This window comes from Tachyglossus aculeatus, chromosome 19 (genome assembly GCF_015852505.1).
Source record: "Tachyglossus aculeatus isolate mTacAcu1 chromosome 19, mTacAcu1.pri, whole genome shotgun sequence".
Taxonomy (NCBI): domain Eukaryota; kingdom Metazoa; phylum Chordata; class Mammalia; order Monotremata; family Tachyglossidae; genus Tachyglossus; species Tachyglossus aculeatus.
In genome coordinates, this window is record NC_052084.1 from 7245397 (window position 1) to 7264234 (window position 18838).

The window sequence follows — 18838 nt, forward strand, 5'->3', positions numbered from 1 at the left end:
AGGGGCCGTCTCTATCTGTTGCCAACCTGTACTTCCCAAGCGCTTAGTACAGTGCCCTGCACACAGTAAGCGCTCAATAAATACGATTGAAAGAATGAATGACGTTGCGCCGGGGCCTCGTCTCAGTGCAGCAGAAGCCTGAGGACCCTCCCCCGCCGCGCGCGCATATTTACTATTCTATTTATATTTATTTATTATTGATTTATTATTTATATTTATTTATATTATGTTGTTAATATGTTTTTTTGTCTGTCTCCCCCTTCTAGGCTGTGAGCAAAGGGACCGTCTCTATGTGTTGCCAACTTGGAGGCCTCCCCAGATTGAGCCCCTTCCTTCCTCTCCATCCCCCCCATCTTACCTCCTTCCCTTCCCCACAGCACCTGTATATATGTATGTACATATTTATTACTCTATTTATTTATTTTATTTGTACATATCTATTCTACTTATTTTATTTTGTTAGTCTGTTGGGTTTTGTCCTCTGTCTCCCCCTTTTAGACCGTGAGCCCGCTGTTGGGTAGGGACTGTCTCTAGATGTTGCCAACCTGTACTTCCCAAGCGCTCAGTACAGTGCTCTGCACACAGTAAGCGCTCAATAAATACGATTGATGATGATGACTTCCCAGGCGCTTAGTACGGTCCCCAAAGTCTCTTCCCCCCTTTCTCCATCCCCCCGGCTCTCGACACTCTCTGCTACTCTCCCATCCTTCCCAGCGGTATCCTCAGAGGAACTCTCCTCCCTCCTCTCAAGTGCTACTCCGGCCACCTGTGCTTCTGACCCCATTCCCTCTCATCTTATGAAATCTCTCGCTCCATCCCTTCTCCCCTCCTTAACTTCCATCTTCAACCGCTCACTCTCCACTGGTTCCTTCCCCTCTGCCTTCAAACATGCCCATGTCTCTCCCATCCTAAAAAAACCCTCTCTTGACCCCACCTCACCTTCTAGTTATCGTCCCATATCCCTCCTACCATTCCTTTCCAAACTCCTTGAACGAGTTGTCTACACGCGCTGCCTAGAATTCCTCAACGACAACTCTCTCCTCGACCCCCTCCAGTCTGGCTTCCGTCCCCTTCATTCCACGGAAACTACCCTCTCAAAGGTCACCAATGACCTCCTGCTTGCCAAATCCAACGGCTCATATTCTGTCCTAATCCTCCTCGACCTCTCAGCTGCCTTTGACACTGTGGACCACCCCCTTCTCCTCAACACGCTATCTGACCTTGGCTTCACTGACTCCGTCCTCTCCTGGTTCTCCTCTTATCTCTCCGGTCGTCCTTTCTCAGTCTCTTTTGCAGGCTTCTCCTCCCCCTCCCATCCCCTTACTGTGGGGGTTCCCCAAGGTTCAGTGCTTGGTCCCCTTCTGTTCTCAATCTACACTCACTCCCTTGGTGACCTCATTCGCTCCCATGGCTTCAACTATCATCTCTACGCTGATGACACCCAGATCTACATCTCTGCCCCTGCTCTCTCCCCCTCCCTCCTGGCTCGCATCTCCTCCTGCCTTCAGGACGTCTCCATCTGGATGTCCGCCCGCCACCTAAAGCTCAACGTGTCGAAGACTGAGCTCCTTGTCTTCCCTCCCAAACCTTGTCCTCTCCCTGACTTTCCCATCTCTGTTGACGGCACTGCCATCCTTCCCGTCTCACAAGCCCGCAACCCTGGTGTCATCCTCGACTCCGCTCTCTCATTCACCCCTCACATCCAAGCCGTCACCAAAACCTGCCGGTCTCAGCTCCGCAACATTGCCAAGATCCGCCCTTTCCTCTCCATCCAAACCGCTACCCTGCTAATTCAAGCTCTCATTCTATCCCGTCTGGACTACTGCACTAGCCTTCTCTCTGATCTCCCATCCTCGTGTCTCTCTCCACTTCAATCCATACTTCATGCTGCTGCCCGGATTATCTTTGTCCAGAAACGCTCGGGGCATATTACTCCCCTCCTCAAAAACCTCCAGTGGCTACCAATCAATCTGCGCATCAGGCAGAAACTCCTCACCCTGGGCTTCAAGGCTGTCCATCACCTCGCCCCCTCCTACCTCACCTCCCTTCTCTCCTTCTACTGCCCAGCCCGCACCCTCCGCTCCTCCACCGCTAATCTCCTCACCGTACCTCGTTCTCGCCTGTCCCGCCATCGACCCCCGGCCCACTTCATCCCCCGGGCCTGGAATGCCCTGCTGCCTCTGCCCCTCCGCCAAGCTAGCTCTCTTCCTCCCTTCAAGGCCCTGCTGAGAGCTCACCTCCTCCAGGAGGCCTTCCCAGACTGAGCCCCTTCCTTCCTCTCCCCCTCATCCCCCTCTCCATCCCCCCATCTTACCTCCTTCCCTTCCCCACAGCACCTGTATAGATGTATATATGGTTGTACATATTTATTACTCTATTTATTTATTTATTTTACTTGTACATTTCTATCCTATTTTATTTTGTTGGTATGTTTGGTTCTGTTCTCTGTCTCCCCCTTTTAGACTGTGAGCCCACTGTTGGGTAGGGACTGTCTCTATGTGTTGCCAATCTGTACTTCCCAAGTGCTGAGTACAGTGCTCTGCACATAGTAAGCGCTCAATAAATACGATTGATTGATTGCACCCAGTAAGCGCTCAATAAATACGATTGAAGACTTTTAGACTGTGAGCCCACTGTTGGGTAGGGACTGTCTCGATGTGTTGCCAATTCGTACTTCCCAAGCGCTGAGTACAGTGCTCTGCACATAGTAAGCGCTCAATAAATACGATTGATGATTGATTGATTGATTGAAGGAATGAATGACGTCGCGCCGGGGCCTCGCCTCAGCGCGCGCGCGCATGCGCGCGCAGCTGAAGCGGCTGAGGAAGCTCCCCCCCGTGCGCGCGCAGCAGGAGCGGCTGAGGAGCCTCGCCCCCCCCGCGCGCGCGCGCAGCAGAAGCGGCTGAGGAACCGCCCCCCCACCCCCCGCGCGCGCATGCGCACGCGCCCCCCTCGGCGCGCGCTCCGCTCCCTGGCCCCGCCCCCTGCGCGCGCGCGCGCGCGGCCTCCAGGGGGGCGGGGCCCGCTTGGGGATTAGTCGGTTGGGGAGCGCGGAGGGGGAAGCAGGGCCTTACCCCCGCTCCTCCTCCGCCGCCTCAGAGACAAAGCCGCGTCATTCATTCATTCAATCCTATTTATTGAGCGCTTACTGTGTGCAGAGCACTGTACTAAGCGCTTGGGAAGGCCAAGCCACCCCCCACCGTGCCCGGGGCAGGACCCAGTGCGTCTCCCACCGACCGACCGACCCTCGGCCGCCGCCGCCGCCTCCTCAATGAGGTTCGGATCCAAAATGATGCCGGTGAGCGGGGGCCCGGAAGGGGCGGGCCGGCCTGAGGGGGGAGAACAAACTGTAAGAGTGTGTGTGTGTGTGTGTGTGTGTGTGTGTGTCGGGGATCGATACATCAATCAATCAATCAATTATTGAGCGCTTACTGCGTGCAGAGCACTTGGGAAGTCCAAGTTGGCAACATCTAGACACAGTCCCTACCCAACAGCGGGCTCGCGGTCTAGAAGGGGGAGACAGAGAACGAAACCAAACATACTAACATAAAAATAGAATACATAAATATGTACTAAGCGCTTGGGGTACAGTGTGTGTGTGTCGGGGATCAATCAATCGTATTGAGCGCTTACTGTGTGCAGAGCGCTTGGGAAGTCCAAGTTGGCAACATCTAGACACAGTCCCTACCCAACAGCGGGCTCGCGGTCTAGAAGGGGGAGACAGAGAACGAAACCAAACATACTAACATAAAAATAGAATAGATAAATATGTACTAAGCGCTTGGGGTACAGTGTGTGTGTGTCGGGGATCAATCAATCGTATTGAGCGCTTACTGTGTGCAGAGCACTTGGGAAGTCCAAGTTGGCAACATCTAGACACAGTCCCTACCCAACAGCGGGCTCGCGGTCTAGAAGGGGGAGACAGAGAACGAAACCAAACATACTAACATAAAAATAGAATAGATAAATATGTACTAAGCGCTTGGGGTACAGTGTGTGTGTGTGTTTGTGTCGGGGATCGATCAATCAATCGTATTTATTGGGCGCTTACTGTGTGCAGAGCACTTGGGAAGTCCAAGTTGGCAACATCTAGACACAGTCCCTACCCAACAGTGGGCTCGCGGTCTAGAAGGGGGAGACAGAGAACGGAACCAAACATACTAACAGCATAAAAATAGAATAGATACATACGTACTAAGCGCTTGGGGTACAGTGTGTGTGTGTGTTTGTGTCGGGGATCAATCAGTCAGTCGTATTTATTGGGCGCTTACTGTGTGCAGAGCACTTGGGAAGTCCAAGTTGGCAACATATAGACACAGTCCCTACCCAACAGCGGGCTCGCGGTCTAGAAGGGGGAGACAGAGAACGGAACCAAACATACTAACAGCATAAAAATAGAATAGATAAATACGTACTAAGCGCTTGGGGTACAGTGTGTGTGTGTGTTTGTGTCGGGGATCAATCAGTCAGTCGTATTTATTGGGCGCTTACTGTGTGCAGAGCACTTGGGAAGTACAAGTTGGCAACATATGGAGAGGGTCCCTACCCAACAGCGGGCTCGCGGTCTAGAAGGGGGAGACAGAACGAAACCAAACATACTAACAACATAAAAATAGAATAGATATGCACACGTAAGATCGATAGATAAATATGTACTAAGCGCTTGGGGTAGAGTGTGTGTGTGTCGGAGATCAATCAATCAATCGTATTTATTGAGCGCTTACTGTGTGCAGAGCACTTGGGAAGTACAAGTTGGCAGCATCTAGAGACGGTCCCTACCCAATAGTGGGCTCACGGTCTAGAAGGGGGAGACAGAAAACGAAACCAAACATACTAACAACATAAATAGAATAGATATGTACAGGTAAGATAAATAGATAAATATGTACTAAGCGCTTGGGAAGTACAAGTTGGCAACATATAGAGACAGTCCCTACCCAACAGTGGGCTCACGGTCTAGAAGGGGGAGACAGAGAATGAAACCAAACATACTAAGATAAAATAAATAGAATAGATATGTACAAATAAGATAAATAGATAAATATGTACTAAGCGCTTGGGGTAGAGTGTGTGTGTGTGTGTGTGTGTGTGTCGGGGATCAATCAATCAATTGTATTTATTGAGCGCTTACTGTGTGCAGAGCACTTGGGAAGTACAAGTTGGCAACAGATAGAGACAGTCCCTACCCAACAGTGGGCTCACGGTCTAGAAGGGGGAGACAGAGAACGAAACCATACTAACAACATAAAATAAATAGAATAGATATGTACAGGTAAGATAAATAGATAAATATGTACTAAGCGCTTGGGAAGTACAAGTTGGCAACATATAGAGACAGTCCCTACTCAACAGTGGGCTCACGTTCTAGAAGGGGGAGACAGAGAACGAAACCAAACATACTAACAACATAAAATAAATAGAATAGATATGTACAAGTAAGATAAATAAATAGAGTAATACCTATGTACAAACATGTATACATATATACAGGTGCTGTGGGGAAGGGAAGGAGGTAAGATGTGGGGGATGGAGAGGGGAACGAGGGGGAGAGGAAGGAAGGGGCTCAGTCTGGGAAGGCTACATTGATTGGGGTGGGGCTGGACCCCAGTCTCCGGTTGGGAAGCCCCCATCAAAGTATATATGTCTGTACATATTTATTACTCTATTTATTTTACTTGTACATATCTATTCTATTTATTTTGTTTTGTTAGTGTGTTTGGTTTTGTTCTCTGTCTCCCCCTTCTAGACTGTGAGCCCACTGTTGGGTAGGGACTGTCTCTATATGTTGCCAACTTGTAGTAATAGTAATGGCATTGATTAAGCACTTACTATGTGCGAAGGACTGTTCTAAGTGCTGGGGAGGTTACAAGGTGATCAGGTTGTCCCACGGGGGGCTCACAGTCTTAATCCCCATTTTGCAGATGAGGTAACTGAGGCCCAGAGAAGTTAAGTGACTTGCCCAAAGTCACACAGCTGACAATTGGTGGAGCCGGGATTTGAACTCATGACCTCAGACTCCAAAGCCCAGGCTCTTAGTACAGTGCTCTGCACACAATAAGCGCTCAATAAATATGATTGATTGATTGATTAACCCCGCTCGCCGGTTGGGAAGCCCCCATCAAAGTATATATGTCTGTACATATTTATTACTCTACTTATTTATTTTACTTGTACATCTCTGGTCTATTTTATTTTGTTAATATGTTTGGTTTTGTTCTCTGTCTCCCCCTTTTAGACAGTGAGCCCACTGTTGGGTAGGGACTGTCTCTATATGTTGCCAACTTGTACTTCCCAAGCGCTTAGTACAGTGCTCTGCACACAGTAAGCGCTCAGTAAATACGATTGATTGATTGATCCTGAGAGCTCACATCCTCCAGTAGGCCTTCCCAGACTGAGTCCCCTCCTTCCTCTCCCCATCCTTCCCGCCGTACTTCAATCGATCAATCAATCAATCAATCGTATTTATTGAGCATTTACTGGGTGCGCTTGGGAAGTACAAGTTGGCAACATATAGAGACAGTCCCTACCCAACAGTGGGCTCACAGTCTAGAAGGGGGAATTAATGTACTTCCTTCCTCTCCCCACCACACCTGTATGTTTGTACATATTTGTTGCTCTGTTTATTTTACTTGTACATATTCTATTTAATATGTTTTGTTTTGTCATCTGTCTCCCCCTTAATAATAATAATAATGATGGCATTTATTAAGCGCTTACTATGTGCGAAGCACTGTTCTAAGCGCTGGGGAGGTTACAGGGTGATCAGGTTGGCCCACAGGGGGCTCACAGTCAATCCCCATTTTACAGATGATGTAATTTAGGCACAGAGAAGTTAAGTGACTTGCCCAAAGTCACACAGCTGACAATTGGCGGAACCAGGATTTGAACCCATGACCACTGACTCCAAAGCCACTTTCCACTGAGCCACGCTGCCCCTTCTAGACTGTGAGCCCGCTATATATATGTTTATATGTTTGTACATATTTATTGCTCTATTTATTTTACTTGTACATATTTATTCTATTTATTTTATTTTGTCAATATGTTTTGTTGTCTGTCTCCCCCTTCTAGACTGTGAGCCCGCTGTTGGGTAGGGAGCGTCTCTATATGTTGCCAATTTGTACTTCCCAAGCGCTTAGTGCAGTGCTCTGCACACAGTAAGCGCTCAATAAATACGATTGAATGAATGAATGAATGAGGTGGCGTGGGGCCTCCTCCGCCGGGGGTCCGAGGGGCCGGAGACCCCCACAGCTTGGTCCAGGACTTGCCCCAGGCCGCCCGCCCATGCCATCTGCCTCAGAAACTTTTCCCTTTCGACTCCGAAGGCCGGACTGATGCGCTTTCTCATCAATCGTATTTATTGAGCGCTTACTATGTGCAGAGTACTGTACTAAGCGCTTTCTCGCCAGCTCTGGAGTGGACACTCGGACCTGAAGCCAAACACACTCAAATGTCCCAGGAAGAAAAAACCCACACTGGAAACGGGCTGCGGCAAACCAATTTTGGGTGTCCGGACTTGTGCCTATCAAAAAAAAAAAAGTCGTGGTATTTGTTAAGCGCTTAATATGCGCCAGGCACTATACTAAGCGGTGGGGTAGAGACAAGCAAACCGTATTAGACACAATCCCTGGCCCAAATGGGGCTCACAGTCTTCATCTTGGGAAGTACAAGTTGGCAACATATAGAGACAGTCCCTACCCAACAGTGGGCTCACAGTCTAAAAGGGGGAGACAGAGAACAAAACCAAGCATACTAACAAAATAAAATAATTAGTGCAATGCCCTTATTGCGATGACTACTCAGAATACATTAACTGATATTAATCAGGAGAGATTTTTTGGTGTACTGTGTCTGTAAATAGTATGAAACCCCTTTCTGAATTTTATACAGTGGGTGGGATTTTTACAGTACAGAGTGGTACAGTGCTCCGCACACAGTGAGCGCTCAGTAAATACGGTTGAATGAATGATTTTTGTTGCTTCTGCATGAAGGAAAAAAAAATACCACCTTGCTGACATTTGTCATTGGCAGTTCTTGTTTCTTTGTAACTAGTGTGTCTAGACGATTTGGGATATCTCATCTGTTGCAGATTTGAAACTTCTCATTTGTCGAGGAAGCAAGTGTTCGGTTTATTATCCTCAACAAAAAGCCTCTTTTGGCATCAGTTTCAGTGTTGCGTCTGGTTATAAAAGGAGGTTTGTGGTTCAAGAACCAAAACTTTTTAGTAGAACGAAGGTTGGGGGTGGGGGCCGGGGGAGGCCTGCATGACGGATTGTCCCATTGGTGCAAAAGTTTAATCCCTTTTAAGAATCTGTGAAAAGAGACCCCATGGCCTTATTTCTTCCTTGCCCCACGCAACTCTCTGGGTGCCTGGGAACCGCAAACAGAGAAATCCGAAGTGAATTGTGTTTTTATAAAAAGTACAAAGAAAATAATTGAAAGGGCATGGGTTGCATTGTCTCTTCAACATGGTGGAGAGGCACCTTTTGTTATTTAAAATTCGATCTAAGATTATTTCTTTCTCATAGCCTCTTTCCCCCAGGGATTCATAGATTGTATATAAAAACATCATGTCACCCCTGAGATTTACCATAACTTGAATCCCATGTTACAATTCTGAGGTAGCTTCTTAAGGTAGTACTGGATATATTTTAAGTGTAGAAAACTTTTTTTTTAAAGTGGCATTTAAGCACTTACAATGTGTCAGGCACTGGGGTAAATGCAAGACAATTAGGTGGGACAGTCCATGTCCCATATGGGGCTCACAGTTATAATCCTCATTTTACAGATGAGGTAACTGAGGCCTAGAGAAATGAAGTGACTTTCCCAAGTTCACACCACAGACAAGTGGCAAAGCATCCCAGTTCCTCTGACTCCCAAGCCTGTGCTCTTTCCACTAGGCCACACTGCTTCTCAAGTGTGCAACTGTTTGAAGTGTGTGAGCTTTTAAAATGATTTCAGAACTATTTTAATATTCAGAGGTTAAGCATCATTAAAGTGTGCTGGTAATTGGATCAAAGTCCAGAAATTGAAGGTGATTTTAATAAGCTTTGAAAAAAGGCAGATTCCTGAAAACGATACTTTCATCAAACTGACAAACTAGAGAAATGGGGAAAATGAGCAGGCACTGTAATAATCGGTATTCTAATTATATTGAAGTACAGTATTCTACCTACTTCTATATCCCTTGCTCTACTGCTCTATTTTGGCTTGGTGTGGAAAAGGAGACTCTCAAAGCCCAGCGAGCCCCAAGGGTTTGTTACATCCCTCCAAACTTAACCAGCAAGACTTGGATTTCTCATCTTAACATGTTTTGTTCTTCTTAATAGTAGAGCCTTGGCTTCCAAGAGTTTCTGGGTACCACCAACTCATTTCACTATGTAAGAGACCAAAAGACATCTTTTAGAGATGAAGTCTGGGCCCCTAGGCTGTACTTGGATCAGGAATATCAGGCTTGTGGAAAGTTCTGAATAGCTCAGGTTAACCCCGACCAAGCCCCTGAAGGGCCCATAGTAACATTATTTATTGAGCACTTAATTGGTACAGTGCACTGTACTAAGCGCTTAAAGTGCAAAGCAGGTGCCAGTTACTCATTCTGGGATCAGAGATTTTAGTGGGAATGAAGACTTGGAGGGGAAGAGCTTACAGGCCAGAAGACCCCATTTTAGGTCTTTCAGTCCTGATTGGAAACTCTCAGGTCCTGTGTGTTCAGTTATTTTGATTTCTCTATTAATAAGCATTTTTATGTCCATCTCCCCTATTAAAGGCTAAACCCCTTGTGGGCTGGGAATGTGCCTCTTTGTTGTTTACTTCCTAAGCGCTATAGTATAGTTCACTAAAGCCCAGTGGGAGCTCAGTTAATGCAATTAATACTACTCTTGTCAGAGACCTGAGATGTGAGGCTGGGAGTCCCAACTGTAAAAGCTGTTGGGGACAACCACCTCCATTGCCCTCGCTGGAGTTGGCACCTATGGAACAACTGCATAGATTTGGTAGATCTGGATCTGAAAATGTGGATGTTTTAGAAACTGTACTGTGTTGCTTCTAGTTACTCTTTTGGATCCCTAAGTCACATCGATCCTTTTCCAGTACTTGTCATGGAAGGAGTGAGAGGAAGAAAGGCACACTATTTTTTGAATTGTTCGGCATGCTAGGTCCCAGGAAAGGATGCTGGTAACTGGTGAGCCCATGGTGCCTACAGAAGAGCTGGGTAAGCAGAAGCAGGATAAGTGAGATTATATTGCTGGGGGTTGGGAGTTGCCTCCCTGTATTCTTCATCTTTCTGAGTGAAACAGATCCCTGATGTCTTGGAAAATATTCTTCTCCTTTGGAAGGTAGATATTCTTGATCCAAAGGGGTTATCCACATAATAAAAAAAAAAAATAATAATGGCATTTATTAAGCGCTTTTTATGAGCAAAGCACATACTTACAAAGCATTCTCACACAGCTTCAAGTAACTCCTGGATAACACTTGATTGTCTCAGGAAATGTATGCTCCCACAAATCTTCTGTGTCCAGTATTCAGCACTTACTATGTGCAGCATTTAGGGAATATATAAAGTTTAAGACAGAGTTCCTGCCCTTTTTTATGGTATTTAAGTGCTTACTAGGTACCAGGCACTGTACTAAGCACTGGGGAAGATATAATTGGGTTGAACACAGTCCATGTCCCACATGGGGCTCATAGTCTTAATCCCCATTATACAGATGAGGTAACTCAGGTACAGTGAAGTGACTAGTCCCAGATCCATTTAATACAGTGCCCGACACATAATAAAAGCTTAACAGATACCATTAAAAAAAATGTAAGTAACAAGTGCATAAGGCATTATATGAATTCTGGGGCGGCTAAGTGGATGGCATGAGTTGATGGGAGGATTTATTAGGGAATGCCTGATAGAAGAGTTGGCTTGTTTGAAAAATCCTTTTAAGGATGGTGATATAGGGAAGGTGAGAAGCCCTGAAACTTGTCCTATTTGAATGGCATTGGGAGGGGTTGATGTGTAGCTCTGTGTAAGAGATTGAAGAAGGAAGAGGTGAGAGATTTGCCGGAGTCTGTAATAACAGTCTGTTCAAAATAGTCCTTCCAGGATTTATACCTTAAACCTTATACCAAGGTAGGGCTTGTAAAGGTGAAAAAGAGGTGAAATACTAGTTTTTTAAAATCCTGAATGTAGTAGGTTTGTGAAGGAGAAATCAAAGATGACCCAAGTATTATTAGCGTGTGGGATGGGGGAATGGTAATGGGAGAGTTAGGAGAAGGCTGTGTTTTAAACTCAAATGCTTTTTAGAAGCATTTGACTTACCAGTACTGAAATTTTTTTCCATTTACAATATCAAAGGGAAAGCATTCTGTAGCTCCCATATTTCGATTTCACCCAATTTGGTATTGATAAAGATAGACAGGAAGGGAAGGCCTATATAATAAGGTCATTCTAAAATTTAGTGTCATAAACATAAGAAGGTGAGAATGTGAGTGTAAATTTAATCATCACTTTTTAAAACTGTGAATTCTCACTCTGCATCTGCTAACAAGTCAGGTTTTGGGATTAATTATACAGTGAACATCATGCCAGTAACTTCTGTTTTTTTTTTTCTTTATTGCTGTCTCCAAAAAAAAAAGCACCTAACATTAGAAATTTCTAAGCAAACTGAGTCCAAAACATGGTCTCTCAGATTTGTACAGTTTAATAACTTTCAATTCTTTAAGTAACCTGGCATTGTTAAACCACCAAATTATAGGGTCAGCAGGAACATTAAATGATCATTTAATCACCACTTTAACAGCTCAGTTTCTTCATTACCAGAGCTATGCCCCAACTCCAAGCAAAGATCCTGGATTACTAGTAATTCTACAGTTCACTTTTACTTGTGGGGCAAGAGATGAGATATGTCCAGTATTTTCTGCCAGGAAATGATGGCCCACAAACACGTGCCTGTCATTTGGAGAAAGGAAGTGACCATATTCATTCGGTTGTATTTACTGAGTGCTTACTGTGTGCTCGTGGACACAAAGACCACCAGGATACAGAAAGACTGTAGACTGTTTTGAAAATACTTGGGCTCCCTCCCCACAAGTGTTTTTGCTGGTCTAGAATTGGCCTGAATAATCATTTTTGTCCCAAATGGGCACTCATTTTCAGCAAATTGTTGCCCTCTTATATTCATACAATTCAAGAGTAGTAAAAAGCTAATTAATAGCATCATTTAAATAAAACGATTAACAGTTCCTAATTCTTTGAGGCAGCCAAACACTTGTTTTTGAATGAAAAAGATGTCATTGACTCTTCTGAGTTTTGTAGGTTCAGATTTAATCTTTGGCCTTTCAAAAGTTAGTGGGCATTACCTTAATTTCATGTTGTTCACAGAACTTGCTATTATCTGTAGGCAGAATTGAGTAAATTTCTACTTTAAAAAATGCTTTGTGTAAAACCTTAAGCTTAGGTGACATTTTCCTTGAACTGTTTTGCTAAATCTAAAGTAATAGGAACAGCAGAGATTTGTAAATCCAGCACAGTACTGGCTCCACCACTTGCTTTCTGGGTGATTTTGGGCAAGATGCTTAACTTGTGTTTGCTTCAATTTCCTCCACTGTAAAAATTGGGATTCCAACTTATTCCTAAGTAAAGAACTGATGGTACTTTTTAACTCCCGGAACGTAAAACCAATTTCATAGAATCTTGCTACCAGCTATTCTAACTTTTATTCTCAAATAACACTGTGCACAACAGATTTTTTTTTTGAGAATCACAAGCTCAAATAGATTTTCCTGCAATTTTGCTTTTGTTTTAGTTGCTGTTTCGTATTTTCAGTTTTCCTTGGACGAGCACCCTACTATTTTCACCATAACCATATCTATCCCTGGACTTGGTTGTTTTAATCACTTTATTCATAGGGGTGGGGTCTTTCAAAAAGAAAGAACAAGGCCATTGCACAGTGGGAGGTAGGGAACCAACGAAAACTGGTCAGACAAGTTTTTTTTAGCTGTATTTATTCTTGTGATTATTGGAAGAAGCACATGGGTAGTTGCTTTGAGGATGTACTCAGATTTGATTCCCAACCAAACCAAATTTCAAGCTCCATGCTGTTTTGTATTTAGTAACATTTATTAAGCACCAACTGTGCAGAGCACTATGCTAGGTGCTTGGGGAGTATACCACAGAAATAAGATAGTCACTTTCAAGGTTATTCTCCTGGAGGAGGTGACTTTTTTAGAAGAGTTTTGAAGGAAAGAAAGGACTTGGTTAAGTGAAGCAGTAGTCTTGAACAATAAGCCAGAGGAGAAGGAAGATGAAGGGAAAGACAGCTAGGGTTGACTTGTTAGGAGAGGAATGAAGAGCACAAACTAGGTCGTAGTGGGAAAAGACACTAGGTAGGTGGAAACCACTTCCAGGAGAGCCATTGGGCAGTTACTGGAAACTGCCTTTTAAAAACTATATGTGCAACTGTTTATCAGAATAAAATGAGGAGAAACTGGATTCAGGGAGACTTAAAAGGAGTCTGTTCAGCATTTCACTTGGGAGAAGATGAGTCCTACCACAGTCAGTCTCTAACCTCCCCAGTTTGTAGCCCTTCCAACTTCCACTTTAGCACTTCAGTGTAATTTGCAGATCTCTCAACCTCCCCAGAGCCCTTTTGTACATATCTTACATATTTTGTGACTTAGGCACTAACTTTTGTGCATATCTTCTTTTCCTATCTGTAAATTATTTTAGTATATCTTCTCTGCTAAATTCTAAAATTCATTAGGGTAGAGATCGTTGGTTTTGGGAAAGTGTTTTCTCCCTCCTATTTAGACCAAGTGTCCCATGTGAGACAGGGATTTTGTCTGACCTGATTATCATCTATGTACCCCAGCACTTATTACAATACTTGTTACACAGGAAGTACTTAACGATACCACAGTAATTGATAATATTTTTGCTTTGCAGTTCATCTGTGAAGTAGGTTTGACTGTAAAATCCTTGAGGACAGGGGTCATGTCCACCAGCTTTATTGTATTCTCCCAAGTGGTTAGTACAGTGCTATGCACACAGTAAGTGCTCAGCAACATCCAATGATTGAAGTATCTACCAAATTAAGAAGGGTGACATCTCTTAGAGGCTTTTCACATGCATTTCTGGCTTAGGTAGCCAGTTGAGCGTATGTTCTAAAGTCACATTTTATGAGTGGAGCTCAGTTTTTTCCATTTTAAACTTCAGGATACTGACTTCTGCACTAGTAGCTTTCCAGGATTGTCAAGTCCATTTTAAAATAATTACTTTTTCCCCCTCTGCTCAAAATTGTTTTCACAGAAACTTTGTTCCTGCCAACGCAGAACTAGTCCTCCTGAACATTAGGTCAAAATAAGTTAAACCCCCTCCTACTTCTACCAGCCCCCCAAACAAAAAGTTTCTGTGCACCGTGTTATTGGACCATTTCCCTATTCTCTGTTTGGGTTGTGTGGGTCAGAATGCAACTCTCAGGAAAGCCGACAATTTTTTAGCATTTCATATGCTTTTTATGAATGACTCTTCTCTTCAGATCCAGCATATCTTAAATCTTCCATCTTTCTGTTTTATTTCCACTTGATCCGAAAATAATTTGTAGGAATTTTGTCCCTTTTGTCCAATTGGATCTCACCCAGATACCATTCTGTTTTGTGTATGCTGTCTCCAGATAATTTCATCCTCAGATCGTCCAGTTACGCCTGTGGCCTTCAGAGTGACCATGTACAGACTCTGGGTATCTAGTGGTGAGGAGTATATGTAGTCCATCTGTTATCCTGGCATTAGGCCATGTGTCCAGCCCATCTATACTTGCTTTCACAGATGGCCTGTACTGCATCTGTCATTGCCATGTGTTACTGTAGTTTCCAGTAGAGGCTGAAAAGACACAACATGGTGACCTGTCCCTTCCCTGTCCTCACCCCGCTCTCCCTTCTCCCCCATCAAAATCTCTGCCCTCTTTTCACCCCCATACTAGAAAATGAAAAACTGCCACTGAATCCAGACCACAGTTTGAGTGCTTACTGTGTGCAGAGCACTGTACTAAATGCTTGGGAGTACAGTTCAACAGAGTTGGTAGACACATTCCCTGCCCACAAGGAACTTACAGTTTACAGAGGGAGACAGACAATAAAAATAAACTGTGGATAGTGGAAGTAGAGTATAAGGGTATTTACATAAGTGCCGTGGAGGTGGGGTGAGTATCAAAATGGTTGAGATACACAGCCAGGTGCATAGTTGATGCAGAGGGGAGGGTGAGTAGGGGAGTTGAGTGCTTAGTCAGGGAAGGCTTCTTGGAGGAGATGGGATTTTTAAGAAGGTTTTGAAGGTGAGGAGGGTGGTGGACTTTCAGGTATGAAGGGGGGAGGAAGTTACAGACCCAAGGTAGGACAAGGGCAAGGGGTCGGCAGAGAGTAAGTAGGTTGGACTATTGAGTTGTGATAAAACACAACAAGATCTTAGGCAGTCATCCCAGGTGGTGAACCCATTCTGACCATAAATTATGCAATGGAGCAGACTCACAGCCCTTCTAACGTTGTTTTACTGAACAGAGTCATTGCTGGGTTATTCTCATCCCTTAATGGACGGAGTTTTGGACTTTGAAGTAAGAAAGAGCAATGCAATACTTTCAGAGTATTGAGTGGCTACATCCAAGTAGTCAGAACTGAGGTGATCTGCCTGCGTAGTCTGGACCAACTCGTTAGCTTCAGTTGGGTTGAGCACACCATAGCCTCAATGTGGGTTAAACTGAACATGTTTATGACTTTGTAAATTCTGAAAAGAATGGCCCTTTAAGATTCCTTTGTTTCTAGCAGGAACTCATTTGTAGCATAGAGAACAATTGTGTTTCTCACAGTAATTTCCCACAGGACCTGCCCTTGGGAATAACATTCAAGCTTATCTGGTAAACTGGGACTCCGCCTCCTGAGCTGTTAGATCAGTTTGGCGAGTTGTGGCTTTTTTTAAATATATCTAAGTTATCAGAAAAAAGATGACAATTTTGGATTAGGGTTTAATTTATTTCATGATTCCTTCCATGTGGCCTCAGTGTTGACCAGCCAAATCCTTGAGATTTAGACTAAACAAGATGGAAGGGCGTAAATGCAACCTCCCACAAGACGGAGACAAGAGGTGTCTGAATGTATTCTATTGCCACCTTGGTTTTTCCTTCTAAAAACCTCTCTTGCTTTCACATCCTCAGTTATCCTGGAATGTGGGCGTTACTTTATCAACTAACCCACATTAAAGAGCACTCACATTCTAGTGTGTGCTCTACCGTTTCTTTTGGCGTAGCCAGAAAGACACACACTGTTGGAAGAATGTTCCCCAATTCCTTACATATGTACCTCCCAAAATGTGTAACACACATTATGAGTGTACTCTATCAATTAATCAATGGTATTTATTGAGTGTTTACTATCTGCAGAGCACTATACTAAGCGCTTGGGAGAGTACAATACAGCAGAATTAGCAGACACCTTCCCTGCTGTATTTCTTGGGCTACATTAGATAGCTGTGAAACAATCAGTTTTATCTGGGTGCCTGCTTAGTACTAAGCACTGTATTAAGTGCTTGAGAAGATACAACTGAAATAAGACCTTCCTGCCCACAAAGAGCATACAATATAATGGGCAAGACAGACATATAAAACCATGTACAAATTGTGGTGACAGTAGGGGTAACAGGGATCAGAGGGAATATATGAAGATTAACTATCAGGCGATCAGAATAAATAATTGCATGCCCAATTGAATATTCTTATGTAAGTGCTGAGGATTGGAATAAGTATATGAAGTAAGGGTGGCAGTTGGATTGATGTAACTGGGGGTGTTGAGAATTAATTGGAGTAGGTTTCCTGGAAGAGGTGGAATTTTTAGCTTTGAGCATGAGGTTGGGATAGAAGGAATTCCAGGCCGGGGGAAAAGTGTGAACAAGAGGTCGGAGATGGGAGAGTCTAGAATGGGGTACATTTAAAAGGTTGGCCTGGGAGGAGCAAAGCATACAAGTTGGTGAGGAGCGAGTGAAGAGAGGTAGAGAGCCTTGAATCCAGTGGCAAGGAGTTTCTGTGGGATGCAGGAGTTGGGCAGTTTTTGGAGGTTCTGGTGGAGTGGAGAAACTTGTGCTGAAGATCAAGACCTACTGTTATTCAACATTTTAAAAATGTATTTTGAAAGCCTCTCTTTGGAATGTGATGCAGTATTTTCGTTTCCTGAGAACATACAAGTTACAAGGCCCTGCTGAGAGCTCACCTCCTCCAGGAGGCCTTCCCAGACTGAGCCCCTTCCTTCCTCTCCCCCTCATCCCCCTCTCCATCCCCCCCATCTTACCTCCTTCCCTTCCCCACAGCACCTGTATATATGTATATATGCTTGTACATATTTATTACTCTATTTATTTTATTTGTACATATCTATTCTATTTATTTTATTTTGTTAGTATGTTTGGTTTTGTTCTCTGTCTCCCCCTTTTAAACTGTGAGCCCACTGTTGGGTAGGGACTGTCTCTATATGTTGCCAATTTGTACTTCCCAAGCGCTTAGTACAGTGCTCTGCACATAGTAAGCGCTCAATAAATACGACTGATGATGATGATGATGTAAATACTGTATCTTAATTGTGCTTGCTACAACTGTATTTATTGTTCTACTTTGTGCTAGCGTGAGAGTCCGTTATATTTTTTACCCAATTTTTACTTGTTTCCTATACTAAAACATTCATCTAATTTTTTTTTTTTGGGGGGGGGGGGGTAATGGTTACGCAAGTTATTTGAAACTAAATAAAGATTATCTTACTGTTAACGAAGAATATCGAAATCAGTGTTTTTTGACAGCAGATGCCAAAGGTATTTTGTGGGTTTTTTTGTGGTGTGACTGAGAGGAAAAGGTTTGTCCTTTATAATAGTGTGGATTACTAAGGGTCTAAATAGAGCACTTCCTACTTTACCCCACCTATCTTACATCACTTCCCTTTTTTAGTTCTTAGTGGACAAATGCCAGAGCTTTTAAAACTGAGTTTGCCTGTGGGAATGGAGAAGAAAGCAAGTGCTGTAAAACTGGGAACTTAAGGTAGCTTATTTACATCTGTAGGGATTTTTATGCGAAGTGAAGAGCTGCATGGAAAAAGAAAAGGTGATTATATTTTTAACTAATCAAAGTAAGTGGATTACCTCATTCTTGAAGTATTTTGTGCATATTTGCAGTAGCAGCATCGTTTTTCAGCTCTATGAATATAGTTATTCTTCATTAGTCTTTTTAGTGACTTGAAGTTATTGGTCTAACTTTTTTGTTTAACAACTTTTAAGTGCTGCCTTGGTTAAATTTTAAGCGATTGCTGTGAATTGTTGCGTAATGCAGTTTTACTGGAACAGGAAAAACCCGTTGCCATTTGTTTATAAACTTCTGAGTTCAAATGCTGAAGGACATGCCTAGAGGTTGAAATGAATTCCCCTTCCTCCTTTTCTTTTTTCTTTTTTTTGGTTACTGTGTTAGAGCAGCATTGATGTTTTCTAATTTCAGATTTTATTACTGAGTTCTAGAAACTCTTTGCTGTTTGTACAAGATGTATGTCATAATTCTTTTGTCTAGCAGCTAATCTGTACTGCTTGGTTGTGATTTTTGTTTTAAAATTATTTTTTAAAAAAGAAAACTAGTATTTCTTTGGTTCTCTTGTCACCTCTCTAACTTAACAGATTTTTATATAAGTACAGAGTTTATGCATTTAATGGTGCATCCTCAACTTGCAGTGTTGTGAGGTGAGACATTACCAACACCATTCTAGGTGTATTACTGCTCATCACATCCCATTTTGCATGCAAGGAAAAGGGATCTGGAATGCCACTCATCAGTCAGGT

The 18838-nt window shown here is 43.6% G+C and overlaps 1 protein-coding gene across 3 annotated transcripts in view; it reads left to right on the forward strand.

Moving 5' to 3' along the window:
- Window positions 1-3116: 3116 nt before the first annotated feature.
- TP53BP2 (tumor protein p53 binding protein 2) overlaps window positions 3117-18838 on the forward strand; it is a 49775-nt gene continuing 34053 nt past the window's right edge. For all 3 annotated transcript variants that reach the window (XM_038760989.1, XM_038760992.1, XM_038760990.1), the window contains exon 1: window positions 3117-3298. In XM_038760989.1, coding sequence (XP_038616917.1) covers window positions 3272-3298 — 27 coding nt within the window. In that variant the 5' untranslated portion in view covers window positions 3117-3271. The remainder of the gene's footprint in view (window positions 3299-18838) is intronic.